Source organism: Pediculus humanus, genomic scaffold (genome assembly GCF_000006295.1).
Source record: "Pediculus humanus corporis 1103172107562 genomic scaffold, whole genome shotgun sequence".
In the NCBI taxonomy this organism is placed as follows: Eukaryota; Metazoa; Arthropoda; class Insecta; order Psocodea; family Pediculidae; genus Pediculus; species Pediculus humanus.
In genome coordinates this window covers 107,061-132,060 of record NW_002987177.1, presented here as the reverse complement: position 1 = coordinate 132,060, position 25,000 = coordinate 107,061, and the positions used below count along the sequence as shown (strand labels likewise).

Sequence of the window (25,000 nt, the reverse complement as noted above, 5' to 3'; positions counted from 1 at the left end):
GATCCAAATCGGTAGAGTGGGTGGGAGGAGGTAAAATTTGGGTTCCCACGTTTTTTTTTTTTTTTTTGTGTGTTTGTGTTTGTTGTTGAACTCAAACGTGTTGTTGTATTTTATATATATATATATATCGAATTTATTATTATTATTATTATTATTATTATTATCATTAGCATTGAGTCATGCATGAGTTTGCCGTAAATTTTTTTTTTTTTTTTTTTTTTATTTATCGATTTTTTTTAATCGTATAATTTTTTAATTACTTTTTTAAATTTGATACTTGCGTTTAAAAAATTTCTTGTACAAAAACTACACAGAATCACACGCACGCACGCACACGCACACACACACACACACACACACGCGATTTCACGTTTGCTGATGAAAAATAATGAATTCCTACTACCCTTACTTAGCAAAACTTCCCTTAAACGTTCGTAATTTTAATTGTCGGACAATGGAATTTTATCATTCGTAGAGATTTGGCCGCCCGAAACATCTTAGTATTTTCAAAGAACAAAGTTAAAATATCGGATTTTGGGTTGTCAAGAGCTTTGGGCGTAGGAAAAGACTATTACCAAACGAATTTTAACGTTAATCTCAAGTTGCCTATTGCGTGGTGTGCTCCAGAATGCATAAGTTACTTAAGATTTACCTCCGCATCGGATGTATGGGCTTTTGGCGTCACTTTGTGGGAAATGTTTAGCTACGGCTTTCAACCGTGGGCGGCATTGACGGGTCATCAAATACTAGAGGCTATCGATGAGCCCAACTTTCAAAGATTGGAACAACCCGAGTGCTGTCCGAGAGAGTATTATAACATAATGATGAAATGCTGGCAACACGACCCGAACACGAGGCCTAGATTTTCGGATCTTATAATTATGTTGCCAGAGGTATGAGCCTTATTATTATTATTATTATTATTTTCTTACGCGCGCACGGCACAGGAATACAAGAAAATGAAAAATGTGAAATTTTTTTTGTAGTGTAAACCCGAGCAAGTGCAGGCCGTTCAAGAGTTTGTCGAAGATCCGACAAAATCTAGACGAGATCAATTAGTGTATCGCGTGGGTGATGTTATAACCGTTTTGGATAAACAACTACAAACGAGTAGTTGGAAAGGTGTGACGAACAGTGGCAGAACGGGTTGGTTTAATCCGGCGCACACCGTCACATATCTTGGAAATAATCTTCCCTCGAACAACTTGGCGTTCTCTCGGGGTGACGGTAAAAACATGTACTCGTCAAAACGTAAAATTAGACCGGATATGATATCGGGTCCTCAGGGAGATTTCAAACACACCGGACACGTCGGCCTAGACGGAGCTTATTTCGGAGATTTATCATTTTTGGGTGGGAAAAATCCTAATCTTCCGCGACAAATAGTCACCCCTTATAAACCCCACGAAGATTCGACGTCGAGCGTGGTCGATTCGAATCACGCGGAATTAAATAGAAATTGTTCTGATGTTTCAGATTGCACTCCCTTGTTAAAAACGCCGGCGGGTAAGTTTTCACACAATAAAAACAAAAATTTTTTAATTGGTTTTTTTATCGTATCTCCCCCCCCCCAAAAAAAAAAAAAACAAAAACGTATATGCTTACGTATTTAATGTAGAAAGTATTTGGGCGGAAGGAAACAAAGCGAGCAGCACAGACCACGAATATCATGAAATCAGTGATGATGACGAACTGGGTGGAAGTCCTATTTTCAAGAGCAATGGACCGAGTTTAATGGATGAAATGGAATCTGTTTTACGGTCTCTGGGCAGCTCACCCACTCCTCCGCTTCCGACCGATAGGAAAAAACTTCCTCCACCTTTTTCCCTACCCCTTGGTTCGTCTTTTTCCACGCCCCCAGCCTCACCCCTTGCCGAAGCCATCAACGTTAAAAACGAATTGAAAGAAATGGCGGCAAAAGCTGCGAGACGTAGAAAACAGGCGACGGTCAAACCGATATCTGCAGCAGATGAGAAAACTTTAGATTCAGCCATCGCAATGGCGAACGAACTCACGGCCAAATCAATGAGCGATATCGATGGTGAGATTTGACGATTTTTTCCTCCCCCTCCCCCCCTCCCCCAATAATCTCGTGAATTTTTTGTTGGAAAAATTTTTTAATTTTATTTTTTTAGGATGCACTCCCCCCGACTCTCCTCACACGCCTGCCTCACCGTCGAAACGTAAATTTTCATTTAGATTTCCATCGGTTCAAAAACACAACAGTCCGAAACCGGAAAGGAAAAATTTCACCGAACAAACAGCTTGTATTCCAGACATTCAGGTAATTGAATTTTTTTCTTTTTTTTTTTCTTTTCTTTTCTTTCTACTTAATCGAATTAATTTTTCTTCTGCTTCTATAAATTGTTAATTTCGCTTTTAACGCTAAACTAACAAACATAAGTTAAATGATTCATTGTTTTCTTTCACGCTTGCCCGGGGAATGGTACGTATAAAAAAAAAAAAAAAAATATTATTTTTGATAGGCATTGTGTGATAAATTGCGTTTAAAAACTCTTTCGCCCACACCCACCCCGCCACCGTCTCCTAGGCAACATGCTGTTTCATTGAGAAGCAGTTATTCCTCGCTTAGCAGAGATTCTTCCCCTCTCAATTCGCCCTACCACAGGAGCAGCCTTGGAAATTTCCGTTCGTTTTTATTCGATTCGGACGTTCCGAAATCTTCCAAGGACGCGTACCGGAACGGAATGGGAAAAAATCATTTGGATAGAACACATTATAATAAACTTCCACCTTGGGATCAAGCAAGCGCGGAATTTTATTTTGCCAGATCTCGGGATTTACTGACGAAAGCCATGACTCAAGTTCCGAGCTGGAGGGGAAATCGATACGAAACGGAAAACCGCGGCGTTAAAAAATACGAAGAGTCGTCCAACAACGGTTTGAACGGTTTGCAGTCATCCAAAAGAAGTTTTTCGAAAGAATCCAAAAGAACGTCAAACGGACTGGAATCCATGCTCGATGCCAACCCACTGCTGGGAGACTATTACGGGAAAGCTTACAAATACAAAAAGAAGAACGACGTTCCGAACAATTCTAATGACAAAACGCAAAAGACTAATAATATAAATCCATCCTCCGAGAAGGAAGTGCCTTCGACGACTCCCGAGGTCCCGCATCATCAGTCGAACCCCGTCACGCTGCGAAAATGTGGGTCAAAAGGTCATCTCAGGCGTCGCTCATACAATGATCGCTATCTCAGTTCGACGTCCTCGGATTCATCGGATTCTTGTAATTTGTCCGAAGCCGACAAGCAAATGAGTTATCGTTTGAAAATGCGAAAGCAAAGACGGGGAGGATCTTTCAGCAACGCTCACGCGATGTCGCAAATGAAAAATCCCCAGACTTTGCTCAACAGTCCTCCGCCGCAGAATTCTTTTTTGAATTCCATAATAACGTCACCCAAAAACAACAACAACAACAGCAGCAACACATCGGACAAAAGTAAATTTTTCGTTTCGAATTTGAAACCCGCGAAATCCGAATCCGTTCAAAATCGTTCTCTCAACAATCTGTCAAAATCGAACAATTTCCTTCCGTTTCCCGGATTCGACGAAAAATGGCCGCGAGACGTGGCCAAAGATTCATCGAGTTTAACGTTCACGTCTTCGAACAGTTCGAGTCTCAATTGGGAAGAATATTTGGAATTGGATCGTGAATTTTTATCATGTTCGAATTGTCCTCCGAGTCCGGCTCCTCAGGTGTAAACGGATCCATTCCATTTTCCTTCTCTTTCTCCCTCCCCTCTTTTCCCTTTCCCCCTCCCCCCATCCGTCGTGCTTCCTTTTTCTTTTTAGTATTTCGATGAATGCATATCTCCATCGTTAAAAACTCGCCTTGCAAAACAAAACAATCAATCAATCAATCAATCACACACACACGCCCGTGCACGTGTTCGCCCTTCTTACGTAAGGAAAGGAAAAGAAAAGGAGAAAAAAAAAATTGTCTCCCCAAAAAAAGGCAAAAAAAAAAAAAAATGTGTTCTGTCCCGAGAGAATGCCAAAAGAGAGAGAGAGAGAGAGAGAGAGAGAGAGAAAAAAAAACATGTTTATCCAACATAAACAATTCACATGTAATTTTTTTTTTTGTGGGATTCAATGGTGTTGGATTACCTTCTAAAAAAGGAACATGTTCGACTTTTTCCATTTTTTGACGTATTGAGGACTCAGTGCCGTGTTAAGGATATTTTTTTATAAATTCACGATACACCGCGTGTAATAGAATCGTCGGTTGAACTCTAACAAAAGTTTTGCTCTCGTCGTAATTACGCAATTATTATTCGTTTCGTCGTTTTGGCTCCGGATACGTTTGTTTCTAACTCTCTCTCTCTCTCTCTCGAAAATAATAATAATAATATTAGTAAGAGAAAAAAATGATGATGATGATGATAATAAAAAAAAATGGGCGCCGTATCGACTGTTTTTTTTTTTTTTTTTAAAACAATCGATTATCGAACGAACGCCGCCATTAAAAAAAAAAAAAAAAAAAAAAATTTTTTTTTTTTATTTCTTTTCTTCGTATCGAAAGGTATCATTATTATTATTATTATTATTATTATCATTATGTCTTTTCGAATTTGAAGATTGATTCTTTTGAAAGAAGGAGAAGAAAATCGAAATACCTCCCGCCCCCCAAGCTCCCGCCCCCCGCGATTCGAGTCCGCGACTCGATTCGCGATGAGTTTTCGATATCGTTTCGATATCGATTTCGACTTTTTTTTCATTTTTCAATTGATTTCGATTAAATTTTTGTAATTTGTGATGTTTTCCCGCGGGAAACATTAACGTGTGAGGGGGGAGCAGGGAGGAGCTTTCTTTTTTTTTTAAACTAAACTTGGAAGTAGTAAAACTGATTGAGAAACGGGTCGAAAATATTTGCCATTATTTCACCGTCGCCATTTTGTTTTTTGTTTTACGTTGACGAAAAAAGTTTCCAAACATTTTGGAAAATGTTTTATTCATTTCTCCAGTTTTTTAAAATTTGTTTTTGGAGAAATAAAAAAAAAATTCGTCGTTAGAAATTTCAAAAAAAAAAAAAAAAAAATTCGTGTCCATATATAGAGGAGAATTTCTTGTTAACAAAGTTGAATTTTTTTTTTTTTTTTTTTTTTATTTGTCACGTTCGTCCATTATTTACCGTCAAACGTTTATTTTTATTAATTGGAAAGAGAGAGAGAAAAGAAAAAAATTGTTTTTGTAAAAAAAAAAAAAAAAAAAAAGTCGTCACAAACACACGCACGAATGGAATGGAATGGAAGGAAAAAAAAAAAAAAACGAATCGAAATTTTTTTTTTGTTTCCTAATCGGTCATGATTCGAACGTTTTGTTTGGGTTTTTGAACAAACGGGGAGAGAACGGGTCCGACGCGAACGTGAGAAGAAAACAAAAAAACGTAAAAACAAACAAAAACGTGCAAATTTGAATTAAACAAAGTTTAAACAAAAAACAAAAGGAAAAATTTCACGTATTCGGTCTTTGATTTTTATTATTATTATTATTATTATTATCATCATCATCATCATTGTCGTGGAAAAGTTCTAGAAAGAGAAAAAAAAATGGACGGTATTAAAATCGGAAAAGACGAAAAGTTTTTTTTGACTTTTCCATAAATAAAAAAGGAAGAAAAGAAAAGAGATAGGAATCGTCTGTTACGAAAGTTGAAAAAGGAAAAGAGAGAGAGAGAGAGAGATAGGGGGGAGGGGGGGGAATAGAAAGATAGAGAAAGAGAGAGAATGAGAGAAAATGAATTGTCTAAAAATAAGAATTTTTTTTTTTTTTTGTTATTGGGGGGGAGTGTTAGAGAGAAACAAAAGAGAAAAAAAAAAAAAAAAATTATTTCTTGCGTTTCTTTTTTTAAAACGGCTCCCCTCTCCCTCGCTTCCTCTCTCCCTACCTCCCCGTAATTTGTTTTCGGTGAGGGGAAAAAGGGATCCGGGGGGGGGTAGTAAAATAATTTGCTCACTAGAATTTGACTGAATTTTTTTTATTACGGTATTTACGCCGCCGCGATTTTCCTTACTCATGTTTCCTTTTTGCGATCGCGATGACGGGGAGTCCCTCGTTTCCTTTTGTTTCCGTACCACCGGATATCACACGTAGAAACCCCCCTCCCACTCCCTACGACGCGTGTGGGCATTTACGAATGAAAATAATAATAATAATAATGATAATAAAGAATCTGTGGAACCCGCGCCATGATTTATCATTTATTTTGCGTCCTTTCATTTTTTTTTTTTTTTATACGCGAGTTAATCGGAGGGGGGAGGAGGGAGGAGGAGGGAAATCAAGGCGCGACCGACCGACCGTCCGACCGTATTATTCCCCCCCCCTCTTTTTTTTACGGTCCCCCAATCTCTCTCTCTCTCTCTCTCTCTCTCTCTCTCCTTTTTATTTTAATAAATAAGGTTATTAATTTTTTTTTTTTTTTTTTTTTAAATTTCCATGAATGAATTTTATTATTATTATTATTTATTTATTTATTAATTCATTTTATTATTGCTGGGATAAATTTCGGCGTTCGTAGTAATTTTTTTTTTTTTTTTGATTTTTATCTTTTTAAATGATGGGTTCCCTTCCTCCCCTCCATTCCCGCCCCTCCCTCTCCCTCCCTGGGGTCCCAAAAAAATTTTTTTTTTTCGCTTTTGTGAATTTATTTATAAATTTACATTCGAAACGTTTAAATAATGATTTAAATAATCGTCGATTGGCGGGAGGGGTGGGGAGGGAGGCGTTCGGGGGAGGGTTGATAAGGGGAGGGGTCGGGAGAGGTGGGGAGAGGGTGATGAGTAAACATTACGTGTTATCAATTTTTTTGTTTGTTTGTTGTATGTCACAAATTACGTTGTACGTGCTTTATAACTTTTTTGCATGTTATCATTATTTTATATATATACTTTTAATAACTTTATATACGAGTATTGTATTCGAAAAAAGCTTTTTAATAAATAAATAAAATAATAATAATAATAATACTAATACTAATAATAATAATAATAATAATTCATTTTTTTTTGTCATTTATTCTCGACGCATATTTGACGACGATAAAATTAATTTATTACTATTCTATCATTATTATGATTGTTAATAATGTTGTTGTCGTCGTCATCATCGTGGTTGTTTAATGCGAATTTAAAAAAGTCGTTTGTTTTTTTTTTTTGCGGTTGTAGTCGACGATAAGTCCGGAAGCAAAAGAAGTTTACAGTTCTTTGGTCGAACAACCCGTTATGGAAACGCAAATTATTATTCCATCATCGGCGACCATTCAAAATAATTTTACTCGGAGCAGTTCGAATAACAGCAGTTTTACCTTTCACCAGAGAACTCCGAGTTTTACGTCGTCGCCATCGTCGTCATGTACGGGTAATCAAAACGTGGGGGGTGGTGGCGGCGGTGGTGGTGGCAGCGGCAACATATCACCCGCAGATTGTTCGGAATCGAATCCATTGAGAATGCTTCGAACGGGAGCGTTTCCGATAGTTCGTCCAAAGGGTAAAATAACGAAATTGGAAAAATCGGTAAGTGTTAAAGTTCCTTCGGCATCATCTCCGCCGATCGTTGTCGCGACGACGACGACGACGACGTCGACTCCAACACCAACGCATTCTTTCTCCGAGACAAACGCAGAAGAATCTAGTCAAACGAATACGGAGGAAAGATGGAGAAAGGATTCAACGTCGAGTTGTACGTCGTCCTTACGAAAGGATTCGACGAGTAGTCACAGTCAATTTGGCGAAGATGAAAATCCGATACCTCTTCCGCCACGTGACAGGTCAAAACCGAGCGTTTCGAACAAGCCGAGACACCAAAGAAAACATCCGCTCATTATACCTGGTCAAGGAGGAGGAGGTACATTTTGTCTTTTTTTTTTTGTCCTGGTTTTATGTTTTTTTTATGAAAATTTTTAATCACAAAAATTTTCCTCCAGTTAATTGTGATGAAAAGTTTGAAAAACACATCGTTGATGACGTTTTTCATCCGCCTGGTACCACGTTGTTGATGAATTCTTCTCACACGTCGGTTTTACCACCCATTCATCCTTCGCATCATTCGACAACCGTAAAACAATGCCAGTTAGTAGAGGTGCCATTTTATTTTGTCTTTTGTCTTTTTTTTTTTTTAAAATGACAACAAACGAATATTTTTCTCCTTCTTCTAGCGAGATTGACGATAGTTTCGATCAGCAAATCGCGACGGAATTGGATGCTTTGGATCACATAAACGTCGAACCGGAAACGAACGAAGAACCGTCGACGCCGACGACGATCAATTCTCACCACGATGATTTCAAAAATGGATTTTCCAACGTTGGACTCGGGAAAAAAACGTCAAATTTTTCGGAAAATTTTTTAAATCGTCGACTCAAAAGACGAGACGATGAGGAATTGTTGCAAACGACATCGAACGGAATCGGGAAATCCAAACCCAATTTGCATTTGAAACAAAAAATAGCACAATTGAATTTGACGGCGGCTCTCTATTCGGACGAAGGATCCGAAGAAATTTTTTTCTCGGGTGGTGGTGGTGGTAACAGTAGTAGGAGTAGTACCAGTAGTACTAATAACAATGCGAATAGAACAAGCGCGAGCTCGTGCGACGATTCCGAAAGGAAAATATGCGATGACACGAGCATGAGAAGGAACGAGGATCACGTGTCTTGCGAAGACCTTTTGGAATTCTCTACGAAATCCCAATCGAAATCGAGAGGACAGGATAGCGACGAAGTTAGATTGATGTCGAAAGTACTCGGAAAGGAAATGACGTCAGAGAATTGTTTGAAAGCTTTGAACGCTACGGATTGGGATGTTTACAGTGCAATCAAATTAGCCAAATTACAAAATAAAATTAAAAATTCAGGGATTTTTGCTAACATGTCGAATTGTTGGGATGCACTCGTCGCTTGCGACGGTGACGTCGACAAAGCTGCGACGGTACTCATAACTCAAGGCTCTCCTCCGGATTGTGTTTAACTTATCCATTAATTTTATTTTTATTTATATTTATATTTATATATATATATATATAAACGTATGTATTTATAATGATTCGTTTGTTAAATTTTGTATTTAACCCCCGCCCGCCCCCTCTCACTCCCATACTAAAAATATTATATTTTCTATTAAATAAAAAATAAATAAATATGCATTTAAAATGATAATGATAATTTTATGTATTGAAATCATTTGAAATGATCATATCGAAGAAAAACAAAATTAATTATGTTGTGGTTGTTGTTGTTGTTGTTGGTTGTGTTTGTGTGTGTTTGTGAGATTTTTTTTTAACATTATTTATTCTAAGAATGAATTCATCGCCTACATTAATTGTTTTTGTAGGTTGTATACTTTGCAAGGTCGAATTTTTATTTATTTTTTATGTTTGTTCGTTTTAATTAAGGAGAATTTAAATAAAAAAGAAGAAAAAGGTTGAATAATATTAATAATAATAATAATAAGCCTGAAAAAATTATATAATTTTTAGTTAATTATTTTTCAAAAGTAAATAAAAAAAAATATTTCATATGTTTACCAAGGGTAATAATAATAATAATAATAATCGTAATTAACCCAAAAACAAAAAAAAAAGAAAAAATTCTGCACGACCTTCATTTAATATTCATTTTTTTTTTTTGCGCAGAATAATATTATTATTATTATTATATTTTTCCCTATGGCTAATGAATAAACATTTCGAAGGTCGATTGTGACATTATTATTATTATTTTATTTTATTAAAACCGATTAAATAAAGTAAACTGGTAGATAATAATAATATTAATCCACAATTAAATAATGTTTTTCCGAAAATTGAATCTTTTAAATAATTATATTTTCGTACTTTGAATTTTTTATTGTTTTTAAAATAATCGATTATGGGTTTAACACGTTTTATGGGCACTATCATTATTCCTTTATGTTCATTTGTTGATATTATGTCGTGTACACCGAACCTGTTCGTCATTTCAGCCAGTACCTGAAAATTAATTATTATTATTGAATGTTTGTAAAGTGGAAAATTGTATTTATATTGACAAACCTTTGTTGTGTCGAGGGATTCATTAAATTTTGATTCGAAACAAAGTAAAGTATGTGATAAATTTTTTGATTCTGTACCATCGAGTACAAAAGCATTTACTTGACCTCTCGATAGATTTATGTGATTTTTCATGGGTTCAACAGAGCTGAACAATCTTGTAACACTGATTGGCATACTGGAATATTTTAATGATTTAACTTCTTCATCCCAAATTGAAAATAAATATGATATGTTGATAAAGCAGTGAGCAGCACAATACGAATCAAATCCTGCATCATGAAACTTGTCACATATTGTATTCATAATTATTTTTGGCATGTATAATATTTTTGGTACAACATTTCCATTTTTAAAATACAAATAAACATCTGATAGAGATTTCGATGGTATTTCATTATTTATTAAATTATTTAATTCACGAGTAAGAAATTTTGTATCATAAATAATTGGAAATAATTTTTTTATATCATTTTTAAATTGTTTGTAATTTGATGGCAATGGTTTTATAAATTGTTGATAAATTGTCATTATATCTAAGATACAATTATGTGCTATTATAGGCTTTTTAACATTCCTCATTTCTTTTATTATTTTACTAAAGCCTATAATATCTTGAAATAATTTTTTTTGTAAAAAAAATTTGTCTTCGATATTCATTTCTTTTCGTTTCATTTCAATTTTTTTTATTACAATTGCATCATCATCAGTTAGAGTAGGTTGCAAATTAGAAAATCTTTGACTAATCTCTAATAGAATTAAATATCTTAAACTTTTACATGGTAATTCAGAAATTTTAATTATCATATCGCTTTTTTCCTTAGTGTTTAAACGCCATTTATCTATTTTCGAGTGAATTTCTTTAATGCAATCAGAGAAATATAAACTCTCTATTGTTATTTTATCTTGATTAAAAAATTTTTTAAGTTCATTTTCATTTTTTTCACTTATGTAATTGATACCTTTATAAATGGCTTTATTAAAATCAAAATTATATTTGCACAAAAATTTCAAACTTTCAATTTGACATGTCAATTTTGTATTGGTGTTAAATATTCCTGTAGGCATAAGATAAAAACTATATGAAGATGAATGGAATTGATCGTTAAAATTATCAAATTTAAATAAAGTAATTCCCATTTGAATAATGGAAATATCTTGCACGGCACTTCTCAATTTCATGTATCTCTCTTTGGGAGAATCCAAAAGGCTGGAATGAAATTAAAAATTTTTTAAAAAACATATAATTTGACAAAAAATAAGGAGAATTGGATAAAGAAATTACCAATTGCGTTGAGTAAATAAACCGCTAAATTCGCAATCGATTGATATAAAAGAACATGATTTTAATTCTTCTTCTATTTGAGGAAGAATTTTCCAAAAATTCTCACTTGTCACCTCTGTCATATTTATTGGCGCTATGTAATAAATTGTACTTTTAAATCAAAACGTAACGGTCGAAACTTGAACCACGTATTACTTATTCTACTGCCACGACTAAAAGTAGGTAATTTCTTCATATAAAATGTAAATATAATCTTGAAAAAAAGTTTTTTTTTTTTTTTTTTTATATTTACTAGTGTAATGGAAAAAAAAAAGAAAATAGTGCAATATTTATCAAAATGTTCAGTTAAAAATTATTTAATTTAAAATTTACATTATTATTTTTTAAAAATGGCTGTTAGTGATGCACTTGACTTTCCACCTGAACTTTGTAGTAAACCCTCAGCTCTTATAGGTTTATGTGGTCTGGATATACAAAGTAATCCTCTTCATAAAAACATTTGGGATGTGTTTAGAACAAGTCACGAACGATTTTCAGTTAATTTTAAATTATTTAGTACATCTCACTGCTTTCCACCTGTTAAACCAAAGGTAATTATTTATCCATAGTAAAAAAAAAAAAATGTTATAATTTTTTAGTATTAATTACTAATATTTTTAGAGATCCACTTATGATTGGTATATTCCTAAGGGATTACTCAAAAGGAATTGGATGAAAAAACATTTGCTGGAAATTCCATCTGTCATTGCATTAATGTTTGATCTCGATTGGGATGATGCAAATGTAGAACAGTTGAAATTAGATTGCGTTTCTCAACTTCAAAGTTTAAGGTTTTTTTAAGTTTATTCATAAGTCATTTAATAAATAGAATTTTCATCAGCAAATTTTTTTTGTTTTAGAGCATCTCTTGGCAGTCATGCTACAAAAATAGTAGTTATTCTGCTACAAAAAACCGCTCCTCTTCCTGACGATACGAAAGCATCAGAAAGAGCCAAATCGCTATGTGCTACTTGTGACATAGAGCCTCATCAGTTATATTTGTTACCCCATGGGGATCACTTACAAGGGTATATTTCAAGGTACAAATTTTTTCATTTAATATAATTTAACAATTTAAAATGCCAGATAACCACACTAAATTATTTTTATATCATACTTCAGGTTGGAGAGTGTACTTTGCGACCTTGCTCAAAGTTATTATCATGAAGAAATCAAATTAATAAAGCAGCATAAAGACCAGTTAAACAAAACAAATCAACAATATCTTTTTGTTAGGCATCAATTTAAATTAGGATTTCTTTCAGAGTTGAAACAAGATAATCACAATGCTAAAAAGTATTTTTAAAAGTTATAAATTTCATTTCGATTTTTTTAAATGTGTATTACTCGCTTGAAAATAACGTTTTATTTATTTATTTGTAGGTATTACGATAAGGCTTACACATTTATTAAAGAGACTAGGTTATCAGAGAGCAATATAGTAGAAGTAAAGCTCATTGCCGGATTTATTACTTACAAATTGTGTTATTTAATGTTTAAGTTAAACGAACCACGTGATGCTATACGAAATTTTAAATTGCATATTGAATTTTACAAAGACAAAAAAGGATCGAAAGAATTATATTTTGAACATTTAAATTGGCTTTCGAAACAATATTCAGCATTCGGAGATATTTTCAATGAAGCTGTTAAAGATGTGAGCTGCCGTGAAATAAATTTATATAAAATATAACGTAAAAAAACTCAAATTAATTCTTTTATTTGTTTAGGGACTCACTGCGGTTCAAACTCAGCATCCCGGATTTTATTTTGAATTAGCAGCTCAAAATGCGATTGAAAGAAAAAAATATTGTTTAGAATTGTGCAAAGATGTAACTACATATCCACAATCTGATCCGTTAATGGGATTAAATTCGTTAGAATTTTATGGTCAACGACCTTGGAGGCCTGGAAAATTAAGTGCAGAACCAATAAACACTGCTTTGGAATTGGAAGGCATAACTGCTCTTAAATATAGGGAAAATTTAGTTAATCATTCGGTAAGATAAACATTTATATAATAAAATATTATTTTTTATTAATTAATTAATTAATTTGAAAAAATAAATTTTTTTTTTTTTTTTGATTGCAGACCATAATTATACACTTATTGGGAAAAGCAATTTGTCAATTTAAAACTTATAAATGTCCAAGGATGCGTCTTCAATTAGTCGTACAAATGGCCGACGAGTATTTTTCTTCAAAAGAATACGGTCAAGCTCTCACGTACGTTATTGAAATTTTCCACGACTTTTCCTTCTTTACAAAGGGTTTATATGCATCCATATTTTTGCAGATTGTTCTCTCATATTTTATGGGATTACAAAGAAGAAAAATGGTGGCTTTTGCAATCTAAATTGCTAACGAGAGCTTTGTCGTGTGCCTGCGTTGCTGCTAACGTACAAGACTACATACATTTTTCTCTCGAAGCCTTGGGTCCGTTAGCCAAATTCGACACGGAGAGAAAATTAAAAATTTTTAATAATCTCATGGCCGTGTTAAATGTAAGTTTGAAAATTTATTTTTTTTTTAATTCGAGTTTTTTTTTTTTTTTTTTTTTTAAAGAAAATTCCACTATTTGCAGTTAAAATGCCCGGAACCAGAGCCTGAAGTCCCGTCGCAAATAATTCCAGAAGCTCAAAAATCGTGGGAAGCATCCAGAAAATCTAATCCAATCACGATTGAAATGAGTTCAAAGTCCTGCATCGAAGTGAAAGCTCGATTTTTAAAACCTATTTTCACAGTAGACGAAGATATAACTGTCGAAATATACGTCAGGTTGAAATAAGTATTTTTTTTACACGTGCCTGGATTTGAATTTGACAAAATCTAAATGTTAATTTAACGATTTTCAGGTCTCACTGTCCGGATTTCATCGAATTTTCCAACATGTCCGTGTTTATCAACAAGTCCAACGGCGTAGCGGAATATTCCGTGTCCTCGGACAAACTAAATTTAAAATTCGAACCGGAACGCGTTAAAAATTCATTATATAATTTCAAATGCGATTCAGCAGCCGACATTGGTAAAATGATACAAATCAATTCGGTTTTGCTGACTTTGGGTTTTTTTAAAGAGCGCGAAGCCAAATTGAAATTTAACATTGCAAACGGAACGACGGAATCTTGTGCAGAAAAAACAACAGACGAATTTCAATATTTCAGGTGGTAAGAAATGCACGCGCGATTCTTCTTTTTGTATTTAAAAAAAAAAAAAAAAAAAAATGAAAATATTTTATTAATTTTTAAATCAGGTTAACATTAAGCGATCCGACGTTTGATAAAATAGAAAATTTAACCAACGCAAAAATTGTTGCGAGCGAATCAAAGGTCAAAGTTCAAGTCAAACATAATTCTCCGGCACTGTTGAGTGAATGGTATCCCATAGAATTTCACATAACAAACGATGAAGACGTTTCCGTTTCCGACTCCGTGTTGGAAGTCAAATACCATCAAAGTGGTCCTGAAGATTTAACGATCGAACAATCAAGTAAAGCGGAGTTTTTAAATTTTCAGTTTTCATAACTCGTCGAGTGATATCGGTAACGAGTGGTAATAATTAAAAATTATTCTCTCTTTGAATTTCAGCTCAACTTTGTTTAGACGTTAAAAATTGCGTTCCCCTATCGTTCGTGAATGTAACACTGGGAGAAATACCTCAAAAAGAAACTAAAGTGATCGTTGTTTACCTGCGAGGACACCGTATCGAAGAACGAAACCTGATAACCAAGGTATTCCTTCGTCTTTAGTTATTTATCATAATAATTTACAGGCTGTTGTAAAAAAATTTTTTTGTTTTTTCAGTTGTCTTACAATCTGATGAAAGATGGCATCGCTCCCACGAAATCATTTGTGGAAACTCTTGTCAAAGTTCCCATAATTCAACCCTTTGAAGTTTCCGCCGAAATACTTTCGATGAAATTTGAAAAAATTGAAAAATGCTTTTCCAGAAATCCTTTCATACTAAATGTGACCATTCGTATTTTGTCACCCTGGCCCATAAACATTCACGAATCTTCAATAAAACCCGTAAGTTCGAAATGTTTTTACTTTTGATGTAACCTCTTCTTATTTATGTCGTCAATTGAACTCATTTGGATTTCAGTGCAACTACGTTAAATTTTGTGACCAAGATGTCACTTCCCATTTGGCTGGAGCCGTTTTAAATCAGGGAGAAGGTGGGACTGATATGTTTCCATTAACGATCGATGAATCCAGTGATAAACCTTTAGCATTGGGAATTTACACGGTGAAATGGTCGAGAACAAGCAGCAAAGAGATAACGAGTAGTAGCGTCACTATGCCAACCGTTAGGTAAGAGGTCAAGTTCTTTGATTTCTTGGGGTGTTTTTTCTCCTGGGTTTTTTCAAAATACTCAACTCGTACGTTTCAGATGCGATCCGACAGTTTTAGGGGTTGAAATGAATTTACCCGCTCACGGATGGGTGAGAAAACCCATGGAACTCGAATATAATTTATTTAATTATTCAAATAATTTATTACAATTAGATTTATTAATGGAGTCTAGCGATGCTTTCATGTTTGCCGGTCAAAAACAGGTGATTGTGCAGGAGGTTTAATATCGTGTAAAATTTAAAATTAGTTCGTATTTTACATTTTGTTTTTTTAATTCGTAGGTTTTAATTCGTATGCTTCCTGGTTCTAACAAAAAATTAAAATATAATTTATATCCTTTGTTTCCCGGTTTAGTAGCTTTACCGAGGTTAGTTTTTAGAAGTATGGCTGACGAGTTTGCCGAGCAATTAAATACAATGATTGATAGAAATTTATTGTCTCACGTTTACATTATGGTACGTTTAAATAATTATTATTAAATGGAAAAAAAAAACTAATTTCAAAGTAAAATTTTTGCTTCCTTTTTTTGTTTAGCCCCAGGAAAAAATAGGTACTGAAGAATTAACTTCCACGGAATAGTGCAAATTAATAATTATGTTAATATTAAATGTAAAGAAAATATATATATGAAATTATAAAATTTAAATACTTACATTTTCTTTTTCGATTGATTTATTAAAAAAATTCTTTTTGAAACGACACCATTCGCAAAAAAATTTGTTAATTTATCTATGAAATAAAACGGTTTAACGGTTTCAAAGGTTTTCCTTTGCGAGTGGCGCCAAAAGTGTTTGTTGCTAAGCAACCATTTGTTTCTTTGCGACTAATTTAGTTTTTGTTAAGTTACTTTCATGATGAATTATTTTTTTATATTAATTTTTTATTGGTGTAGTTTTGCAATTGGTGTTTTTTGTGGCGATTTATTTGAAATCAATCGTAAATCTATCAGTTATTTTAGTTATAATACCGAATGGGAAAAAAATTATCCGTTACTGAAAGAAATTTCAAACAGTTCTTGTGACTTGACAGAAAACTTTTGTGATGTTAATTGTTGTGATGATGTCGATTGTAATGAATTTCATAAATTAAGTTTTAACTGTCGCGATACATCAAATCCCTGTAATCATATATTGTCAAATTTTGACTGTGATTGTCATTCAAAAACCCAACCTATTTGGTTTTCCACTTTGTGTTACATTTATAAAAATCCCATATATCTTGGAAAATTTTTTAAAATATCAACTAAAATGGAAAGTTTTTCACATTTTAATAAAGCAGTTAGACTAAAGACGAATTCTTATCGATATTATGAAAAAAACAATAAAATTCATGAAAAACTAAAATCAACCGATTACTACAAATATGGGAAAAATGTAATGACTTATCTTCCTCGAGACAATTTATTAACATATCCAGTAATAAGTCCTCTGTTCAGTAAAGTTTCAATAAAAAACTCTAATCATGCATGTAAAATGAGTCCAGTAAAATTCAAAATAAATTCTTATACTTCTTGCCTGACAGAAATAACAGAAAAAAACTGTCGTAGTGTTCTACCATATTTTTTTAAAAAAATTTCTAATTTAACAAATTTCAATTATCCATTTATTTTAAAAAATATAAACTTTTTAGAAGGAAGTGATATTGAAAATAAAATTAAATGTACCCAACTTCATCGCAATGTTTTAAAATATGGCCAACAACAAGTTTACACATTTTATTCGAACTCTAGTTATCCCTGCTCGAAAGATATCAGTTCACCATTTTGGTTTAATAATACTTGTCGCAACATATTAGTAGAAATCACACAAGTTTTCTTTATTGATGGAAGTAATATTGTTAATGTTGTACTCGAATACACATTTGCCAATGTGTCTCCCAGTTTACATGACATAAATGATAAAAAATCGAATAATAATAATAATTATAATAAAAGTATTTTAGTGAAACAAATTTTTAATACATCATTTGTTGATGTAACGAGTGATTTGAAAAAAAAAAAAAAAAATTTTACTGATAATGTTAATAAATATAATAGAGGATATTTTTTTGGTGAAAAACTTAAATTTGGTTTTCAAAGGTAAACAGAAAAAAAAAAACAATTAACATGATTACACATAATATTTTATTATAAATATTTATTAATTCATTTTTTTTTTTTTTTTTTTTCACAGGCAAAACAAAAATTCTGCATCATTTACAATCGGTCAGTTAGGAGTGTTTGGCAGTGGTAAGTTTCAAAAACAAATTTTTTATTTAATTATTTTAATAACAGTTGATGTTGATTTGATTATTGTATACCATTCATATTCGAGAAGTAAATCCACATTTAATGGTGATTTTGTCGTTGGTGATGATATTATCACAGGCAAATACGATGTTGATATTATTCCATTAGTTTTTTGAAATGTTTCTCTTAGTTTATTCAATTTATAATTTAATAATTCCATTTGATTTGGTTGATTGGCAGATACGTAACTGACCGTGCTAAGAGTTTCAAAACTTTCAGACGATTTGGAATGTTTTGGATATGAAAATCTTAAATTCATTGATAACGGTTTATCACTGCAATTTTTATTTAATGATAACTCTCGTGATTTATCCGATAGGTTTTCGAGTTTCATTCTTTCTTCATTTTTACTTATAATTCCTTTTGGTTTATTTTTAGAAAAAATAACCATGAGTAATGCTCCTAATGTTATAATAAACAAAATGGAAAACGTTATCGATAAAATTAAGAGTTGAAATGATTGTTTGTTTGTTTTTGTTTTTGTTTTTTTCTTCAGTGCTCTGTTTGTAAAAGGTAAACAATAATTTGTATATGACGATGATGGATTTTCTCGAAAATTTAAACACAAAACATAACGAACGTTTGACGCGATTTTGAAAAAAATTTTTTTTTTATTTTTCCAAATGCAATGTGAATTTTTCTCCCGAGGAAAATTTGAAAATTCCATCAACCTTAGCGTGAAATTTTTTAACGGTTCTTTCAAATTAACCGCCATTAAATCCGGCCGAATAATTTCTATTTGAAATTTTTCCTTATCATCATCATCATCATCATCATCGTTTATAAATTCATCGATATGGCAAAAAGTAGAAAATTTATTTGATTTTTTTTTTATTGCGCGTTGAAAATTTTCTGATTTTTCGCAAGTAATATTATCATCATTATCATTTTTATATTTTATCATAAATTCGTAGATTTTCAAATGACAATCTCTCGTAATTTGATTTTCGTATAAATATATTTCCGTGTATTTATTCATAAATAATGGTTGGAATATTTTTTGCGGTAAATTTTTTATGTAATTACCCTCCAAATGTAAATATTTAATATTTAAATGGTGAAAAATATTATCGTCGACATTTTTTATATTCGAATGTTTCAATGCTAACGTGTCGACGCGACGAAAATTCGTTAAAATTTCTTTTTTTAAATTACCAAAATTATTATAAGACCAATCTAATACGGATATGTAAGAAATGATGACGTCACCGGTTAGATTTTTAAAAAATGTATTACTTTCATTTGGATTTAAATGTATGCCGTTTATTGTTAATATTTTCAACCGGGAATATTTCAAAAATGAATATTCCGCCATTTTTAAATGAACGTTATTTTGTATCACGAGCTTTTTCAAATTCGGCACGTCCGAAAATAATTTTCTTTTAAGCGAACACGTGGTCGTGTTGAATAAATTCAATTCTTTTAAATTTTTCAATCGGTTTAAATTTATTCCCCCCAAATCTGTGGGAGAATTTTCAATTTTGAATTTTTTAATTTTTATTTTATTGTCGGATAATAACGAATGTAACCAATTATCATTTTTATCAATGGCGCAGTCATTTAATATCAAATCGCAACGTTTATCGCCCTGTAATAATTTAAAAAAATTTTTTTAAACTTTAAACGATAAAAACAAAAAGAAAATTTAAATTGATCGTTACGACGTTACCCGTTTTATATTTTTTATTATTTTTTCAAATTTCAATTCATCCTTCGTGTTATTCATATTAATTTCACTACAATAAATCTTACACGAATTTTCATATTTGTAAATGCAGGACCCTTTGTTTTCTTTAAACGAATTTAAAGTTGATACCGATTTTAATTTAAATACACAATTTATATAAAATAAAAAATAAATTCTAAATTTCAAATTCATTTCGTTTAACAACGACGACGACGACGATAATAATAATAATTAGAAAATTGAAAATTTTGCCCCTACGAATACGAAAAATATTGTGAGAGAAAGAATTGCTTGCATACGTTGTCGAATATATTAAATAATTTTTATTAATTAAAAAAAATTGTTTGTATTTATTCTTATCACTCGTTTGTATTATTTATTTTATTTTTTTATCTCGTTTCGCTTCTATTATTATTAATACTTGTAATAATAATAATAATAATAATAATTTCTTGCGTGAAAATAGTGGGGGGGAGGGGAAAAAAACAAAATAAAATTTTTAATTAAAAAAAAAAAAAAAAAAAAGGGAATGTTTGCTATTGTAATTTACATATACAATTTTATACGAATTGTGTATTAAAATACTACTACTTAATAATAATAATAATAATAATTTAGTAAATGAGTGTAGATTATAATGAGTCGGGAGTGGTGGTGGTGGTGGACTCATATTATCCAATTATTTGGATGATGTAGAGGTTGTTTTAGGGGCGGGGGTTCTGGAAATAGACTTTCCAGGTTGACTAGGCGTAAATCTTCAATTTGGATGCCTTGGGGGAGTTTGAGGTTGCCAGGTTGAATCCAAATAGGGGAAAAATCGGCCCAAAAGTCACCGAGTTGAGAGTCGTGAGTACTGGGAACTTGACCCAAATTGGGAAAATGCAATGTGAAAGAAAGATAGATGAACGATCAACGGGATTCGCGATCCCGGATCTCTCTCTCTCTCTCCGGGAAACTTGCAGATTTTGCGGAAGAGACAGGAACGATAATGACAATTCGGGACTGTCGCTCGAAGGTTCAAAAGGGGAAGTACTAAGATCTTCCTCAGGTATTCCCATTCTCGCGAGTGTGAATTTGATGATTCTCAGGAGGAGGTTGAAATGGAGGTTGTACTCTCATAAACGCCTCTTCCTCCGGGAAGGGCATTGTGAAACACATCCAGGAGAAGTTTTAGTTGGGTGGTGGTTTTGTTCCACATTCTCCCTGCTACCGGGGGGGGGGGTGGGGGAAATTACAAATATTTAATCGACACTAGAAATTTTCTTTAAAATATTTTATTAAACTTTTCAATATAGAATACATCAAATTGAATGAATTATTATTTATTATAATTAAATAGTGGTCTCTTAATCATACATATATATTTATATATATATATATAAATATTTTATTTTTAAAAAGTAAAAGATATAAGTCGTAACACAAAAATATACATTTAAAATAGACATTTACAGCAATCAAAAACGGGGAAAAAAATTTTTTTTTAAATATTTTATATTTTTCTTTTTAAAATAATCATTCGAATAAATTTTCAATCATTATTATTATTATTATTATTATTATAAATATATATTTTTTTTTTGATTAAAAGCGATTTTAGTAGAAAAAAACCCAAAAACAAATTATTTTTCTTAAATTTTTTTTTTTTTTTAAACGACGTAATTAACTATTAGTTAATATTTCATATTAAATATTAAAATATACAATTCGAAAAAAAACATTTATCATTATCATTATCATTATCATTATTATTATTATTATTATTAATAATTTTTAAAAATCACATCGAGTAATGATATGTATTCGACAAGGTTTGAACCGAATCCATAAATAATTTATTTAAAATGATTCGGTTCGATAAATATAATTAATTTAATTAATTTATTAAAAACAAAAAGTTTAATAAAACGAAATGATAATAATAATGATAATTATTAATAACAATTATTATTATCATTATTATTATAACAAAGTTGTAAATAGAGCCAAATCAAAAAAAAAAAATTGTTTAAATTTCACTACGTCACGACGTAGCTAATTAATTAATTAATTAATTAATTAATTAATTAATTTTGGTGTTTTTTTGTTTTTTAACGAAATACAAAATTTAACCGTTAAAAAATAATGATAATAATAATAATAATAATAATAATAATAATAATAATAATAATAATAATAATAATAATAATAATAATAATAATAAATTAAAAATTTTTTTTCGTATTAATAAAACGCGTTTAATACCAACAACATCAAGCTCAGAATTCGACGAATGTGTCGCAAACACTTTAAACTTTTTTTTTTTTTTTTTATATTTTTTTATTTATTTTTTTAAAATATTTTTTTCTAAATCTAAAAATTATATATATATAATAATAATAATAATAATAATAATAATATTAACTATATAAATATATATTTAAAATCCATCTAATTAAATAAAAAAAAAAAAAAAAAATTTTTTTTGAGTCTTCATATTTTTCATGTTTTCGACACGAATATATTGACGAGGATAAGGATTAGTAATAATAATAACTAATTGTTTTTTTTTTTTTTTTTGCTTATGGTTCGAGGCACAACTAAATCGTTTGTTAAAATGGTTGTATAGCGTGTCGTTAGGTTTGTTAGTAGTAACGTTAGGTTTGTCGTTTGTTTACGGTTGTTATTATCATTATTATTATTATTATTACAACGGTTCGATTTAAAAACATGAAATTTTCATTGACTTATATATTAATTGATATGTTTTACGATTGAAGTCCCTTAATTTTTATTTTTCTTATAAAAAATTTTTATTTTATTTTTCCAACTACCGATAATCCGAAATTGAATTATTATTATTATTATTATTTTCGATTAAAGCCATTTTGTTTTTATCAATATAAAATACGTATAGAAAAAATAGATGAAATTTTTAATAAAAAGTAGAAAAAAAAAAAAAAAGAATTTTCTTTTTGGTCTTTTATTTCGTGTTTTTTTCTTCTTTCTCTCTCTCTCTCTCTCTCTCTCTTTTATGACGTACTTAAACAAAAAAATTTAAAATAATAATAATAATAATAATAGTGTAAAATTACGATGAATTATTTAGAAATATCAGATATGTATTTATGTATATATATATATATATATAAAAATTTGATATGTTTTATTTAGTATCGATATGTTTATCATTATCATTATTATTATTATTATTATTATTATTATTATTATTATTATTATTATTATTATTTGTTGATTTGATTTCTTATTAGAAGAAGAAAATGAAATGAATGATGAGAAAAAAAAATTTTTTTCAATTATATTTTATTCTCCCCCTTTATATATGATAAACAAAATATAATGAAAAAAATTTTTTTTTTTTTTTTTTTTTTTATAAATGTAGAGATGTATGTTTATGATTAATAGCTAAGGGTTATTTAAATAATAGTTTTTTTTAAAAAAAGTATTTTTCAAACGAAGCCGTTGCTGTTGTTGTTGTTAATAAAGCGAAAAAAATTAAAATGTAAAAATTAATTTTTTTCTTCTGGGAAACGGAATTGCTGTAGGTTTGACCCAAATTTTTACCCACGCAATTCATTTTATCAACGGGTAAATTCTGCACGTTGTATTCCCTATGTTCGGACACCATTGTGCAAACAATTCTTTTCTTATGCATCGTTTCGTCATCTTTTCCTCTTAAATTTTTCAACCATTCCTTATACCAACTCAATTCGCAATCGCAAATAAGCGGATTATCTATTTTGATAAAAAAAAAGGAATTAATCGGAAAATTTTCTTTTTTTTTTTTTTTTCGAAAGAAATTATTTTAGTGTGCTCACCCATTATATCAACAACTCTCAGAGTGTCGACAATCGGTTCCATTATTTCTTCCGGTATGTGTGTTAATTTGTTATTTTGAAGATTTAACGTTTCCAATGAATTGAGATTATCGAAAGCCATCGCTGGTAACGTTTTGATCCTGTAAAAGCAAAAAATTGGGTGTATTTGCGATGCGTGTCACTCGAGGTAGGGGGAGGGGGGGAGGGTGGTTGGATCGTAAAAAAACTCACATGTTCTTTTGAAGATTTAAAAAAGTAATGGCGTCACCGTAACCCAAAAATGCATCTTCTCCTATGTAACTTATATTATTCGCTCTCAAATCCAATGTTCTTAATCTGTGTAATCTTTTCAATGTGTCGCTCGGTATTGTGTGCAAATTATTATCTCCGAGTCTTAAATATTGTAAATTTTCTGTTGAAAAAAAAAAAAGATTAATTTTTTTTAGAATGAGTATAGAAGTGGTGGAAATTTTAACGTATTTTCATTTCAGCCATTTTTTTTTTTTTTTTACAAAGTCTATCTATCGTTTTATATTGTTTTTTTATTAACCTAATTGAAGTTCAAAGGACGAAACAAATAAAAATGACGTAATGATAGAAACTTTTCGGATTAAACTTTAATTTTTTTTGATTTGTAAAACTCGTAACTGATCAATTTTCTAAAAAGCTATTTTGGAAAAGCATTAAATTAATGAGGAAAATCATTATCCGTGACGGGTTGTGTGTGGGGGGGGTGGGTGGAAACAAGTCGAGGTAATTAAAGGTTGAGGAAAAACATAAAAAAAAAAAAAGAAAAATTTGTTTTTGTATTGTTAAAGTAAATTATGCTCAATTTTTTCGGACCTTTTTTTTTGGACTTTGAACCTTTTTGTGTGAAAATTAATTAGAAAAGGTTTATGCCAAAAATATACCTTCAAGGCCGACGAAAGCATTTGGATCTAAGTAAAAAATCGAATTTCCTTCGAGTTCCAATGATGTTAACAATCCCAAATGACGAAAAACGTGCGGTCCGACTTCTTTGATCCTGTTATGTGCCAAAACTAAACCGTCCAATGAATGTAAACCTGAAATAAAAAATTTATATATTTTTCCAACCCCATAATTTAAAGAGAGAGAGAGAGAGAGAGAGAGAGAGAGAGAGAGAGAGAGAGAGAGAGAGAGAGAGAGAGAGAGAGAGAGAAAGGGATTGATGAGAAAAAAAAAAAAACGATGACGTAATAATAATGAAAATTGTGTTTTACCCTTGAAATCTTCTTCCGTTATTTCCGATATTTTATTCTCTTGCATTTCCAACTTTTTTAAATTGTCCATGTAAAAAAGTGCGTGTGTCGGAACTGACGTCAATTCATTTTTACCAAGGTTCAATCGTTTTAATTTTCTATATAAAAAAAAAGGGTGAAAATTATTTATTTTATTTTGGGATGATGATGATGATGACGTGAAACTTACTTTTCCAGGCCCTTAAAAGCGTCTGCTTCAA

General features: G+C 31.2%; 6 protein-coding genes across 6 annotated transcripts in view; 3 read left to right on the top strand and 3 right to left on the bottom strand.

Moving 5' to 3' along the window:
* Positions 1-3,728, top strand: part of Phum_PHUM216720 (tyrosine-protein kinase pr2, putative) — a gene marked incomplete at both ends in the record, with an annotated part of 7,610 nt that extends 3,882 nt beyond the window's left edge. The window contains 5 exons of the mRNA XM_002425658.1: positions 476-893; positions 987-1,506; positions 1,619-2,041; positions 2,136-2,284; positions 2,487-3,728. Coding sequence (XP_002425703.1) covers positions 476-893; positions 987-1,506; positions 1,619-2,041; positions 2,136-2,284; positions 2,487-3,728 — 2,752 coding nt within the window. The remainder of the gene's footprint in view (positions 1-475; positions 894-986; positions 1,507-1,618; positions 2,042-2,135; positions 2,285-2,486) is intronic.
* A 3,368-nt stretch (positions 3,729-7,096) lies between these two features.
* Positions 7,097-8,989, top strand: Phum_PHUM216710 (uncharacterized protein; the record flags this gene model as incomplete). The annotated part of the gene is made up of 4 exons (XM_002425657.1): positions 7,097-7,135; positions 7,190-7,868; positions 7,948-8,092; positions 8,179-8,989. 4 exons carry the CDS (start codon positions 7,097-7,099, stop codon positions 8,987-8,989), a joined length of 1,674 nt encoding a protein of 557 aa, XP_002425702.1.
* An 801-nt stretch (positions 8,990-9,790) lies between these two features.
* Positions 9,791-11,456, bottom strand: Phum_PHUM216700 (poly A-specific ribonuclease,putative; the record flags this gene model as incomplete). The annotated part of the gene is made up of 4 exons (XM_002425656.1): positions 9,791-9,829; positions 9,855-9,989; positions 10,053-11,259; positions 11,335-11,456. 4 exons carry the CDS (start codon positions 11,454-11,456, stop codon positions 9,791-9,793), a joined length of 1,503 nt encoding a protein of 500 aa, XP_002425701.1.
* Positions 11,457-11,723: 267 nt separating this feature from the next.
* Positions 11,724-16,307, top strand: Phum_PHUM216690 (uncharacterized protein; the record flags this gene model as incomplete). Its single annotated transcript, XM_002425655.1, has 17 exons — positions 11,724-11,924; positions 11,995-12,164; positions 12,234-12,413; positions 12,496-12,669; positions 12,757-13,030; positions 13,104-13,373; positions 13,466-13,599; positions 13,670-13,877; positions 13,958-14,151; positions 14,229-14,540; positions 14,627-14,862; positions 14,961-15,103; positions 15,177-15,401; positions 15,478-15,686; positions 15,766-15,931; positions 16,010-16,183; positions 16,263-16,307. The coding sequence occupies 17 exons, from the start codon at positions 11,724-11,726 to the stop codon at positions 16,305-16,307; spliced, it is 3,315 nt and encodes a 1,104-aa protein (XP_002425700.1).
* A 619-nt stretch (positions 16,308-16,926) lies between these two features.
* Positions 16,927-19,575, bottom strand: Phum_PHUM216680 (uncharacterized protein; the record flags this gene model as incomplete). Its single annotated transcript, XM_002425654.1, has 4 exons — positions 16,927-17,011; positions 18,027-18,417; positions 19,042-19,476; positions 19,545-19,575. 4 exons carry the CDS (start codon positions 19,573-19,575, stop codon positions 16,927-16,929), a joined length of 942 nt encoding a protein of 313 aa, XP_002425699.1.
* Positions 19,576-22,664: 3,089 nt separating this feature from the next.
* The window catches only part of Phum_PHUM216670 (slit protein, putative), a gene marked incomplete at both ends in the record, with an annotated part of 3,096 nt that continues 760 nt past the window's right edge, over positions 22,665-25,000 (bottom strand). The window contains 7 exons of the mRNA XM_002425653.1: positions 22,665-22,681; positions 23,255-23,437; positions 23,521-23,660; positions 23,752-23,932; positions 24,432-24,584; positions 24,762-24,898; positions 24,970-25,000. The exon at positions 24,970-25,000 is cut by the window's right edge and continues 192 nt beyond it. Coding sequence (XP_002425698.1) covers positions 22,665-22,681; positions 23,255-23,437; positions 23,521-23,660; positions 23,752-23,932; positions 24,432-24,584; positions 24,762-24,898; positions 24,970-25,000 — 842 coding nt within the window. The remainder of the gene's footprint in view (positions 22,682-23,254; positions 23,438-23,520; positions 23,661-23,751; positions 23,933-24,431; positions 24,585-24,761; positions 24,899-24,969) is intronic.